Genomic DNA, 1,173 nt, shown 5'->3' with positions numbered 1-1,173 from the left:
CAGTAAAATGGTTTATTGTTTTCTAAAACTAGGCGAATCTCTTTTTTTAACCGCGGGCACTTCTGGTTTAACTGCCTGTATATACTCTTTGTAAAACATATCTTCGAAACGTTTTTTATTACTAGCACTAACTTCGTGTCCTATCACATACTCAACTTTGTTTGCGTCCTGCACCTCAATTGTCAGAATCTCTCTTATAGCCGTATCTATTTCTTTGTGTACGTTATCATTTTCCTTTACATTTTCAACATAACCTTCGCAATAATTTTCCACACCAGTATTTTCACTTTGACTCATAAATTCTACCGAACCAATTTTTAGTTTAGCATTACTAGCCGTAATAAAATTTCGACCTAACACAACTGAACAGCCAACCGATTCATTAGGGACCACCATAAGTTCAATCAAAACGTGTTTATTAAGAACTTCAATTTTACACTTGGTTTTACCAACAATTTTTAATTCAGACATATTTAATCCATAGTAAATACATTTCTCTTCCTGCAATTTAACTCTTCCCGGCACTAAGCATTCCCTGATCAAGCTTATGGGGCTCCCGGAATCGACTAGGCATTCTACAACCATATTAATGTTAGGTTCAGCTAATATACTAATATTAAAATAACTTACGAAATTATTCGCCGGTGGACTCTTCTTGTATTTACTGCATCTTGAAGCGTAGTGGCCCTTTTCTCCGCAAGCAAAACAGGTACCTAATTCGCGCTTTGCTTTTCTGCACTCTCTCGACAAATGGCCGTAACTGTTGCAGTTGTAACACCTGACTCTGTCCTCGCTGGGCCTTGGAGATGAACGTTGCGGCAACTCAATTGTACGAAACGCCTTCACCAAGCTGCTGGCTGTTGGGAAATTTTGCAGTTTCGCCTGGACCTGTAGCTGCTTATCTGGGATACCGTCGATTATATATTCGACTAGCTCCGTGTCGACCAGGTTCAAACCGCTGCTTAGCAAACACTTCTCATTGAAATAGTTAGCAAACGATTCCTCATAACACCAGCTGCGTTTTTCGAAACGGCGTCGCGTAACCAGAAGATTGTCACTACGTGCAAATATTGCAGTCATCTCTTTGAGCACGGCATCTAGACTCCTTAAAAACATCTTGTTGGTATTATACCACGTTGCGGCCGCACCTTTCAACTTCATCTGTACTACTAA

At 40.0% G+C, this 1,173-nt stretch overlaps 1 protein-coding gene across 1 annotated transcript; it reads right to left on the bottom strand.

The window, feature by feature from the left end:
- Positions 1 to 12: 12 nt before the first annotated feature.
- On the bottom strand, positions 13 to 1,167 carry LOC118732830. The gene is made up of 2 exons (XM_036461938.1): positions 631 to 1,167; positions 13 to 575 (listed from the first exon to the last, which is right to left on the bottom strand). Exon 2 carries the CDS (start codon positions 469 to 471, stop codon positions 13 to 15), a length of 459 nt encoding a protein of 152 aa, XP_036317831.1. The 5' UTR covers positions 472 to 575; positions 631 to 1,167.
- Positions 1,168 to 1,173: the final 6 nt, after the last annotated feature.

The sequence above is a fragment of the Rhagoletis pomonella genome, unplaced genomic scaffold (genome assembly GCF_013731165.1).
Source record: "Rhagoletis pomonella isolate Grant_MI unplaced genomic scaffold, Rhpom_1.0 Rhpom_scaffold_29742, whole genome shotgun sequence".
Classification (NCBI taxonomy): Eukaryota; Metazoa; Arthropoda; class Insecta; order Diptera; family Tephritidae; genus Rhagoletis; species Rhagoletis pomonella.
The sequence above is the reverse complement of the archived record's forward strand: the minus strand, read 5'-3'. Positions and strand labels throughout refer to the sequence as shown.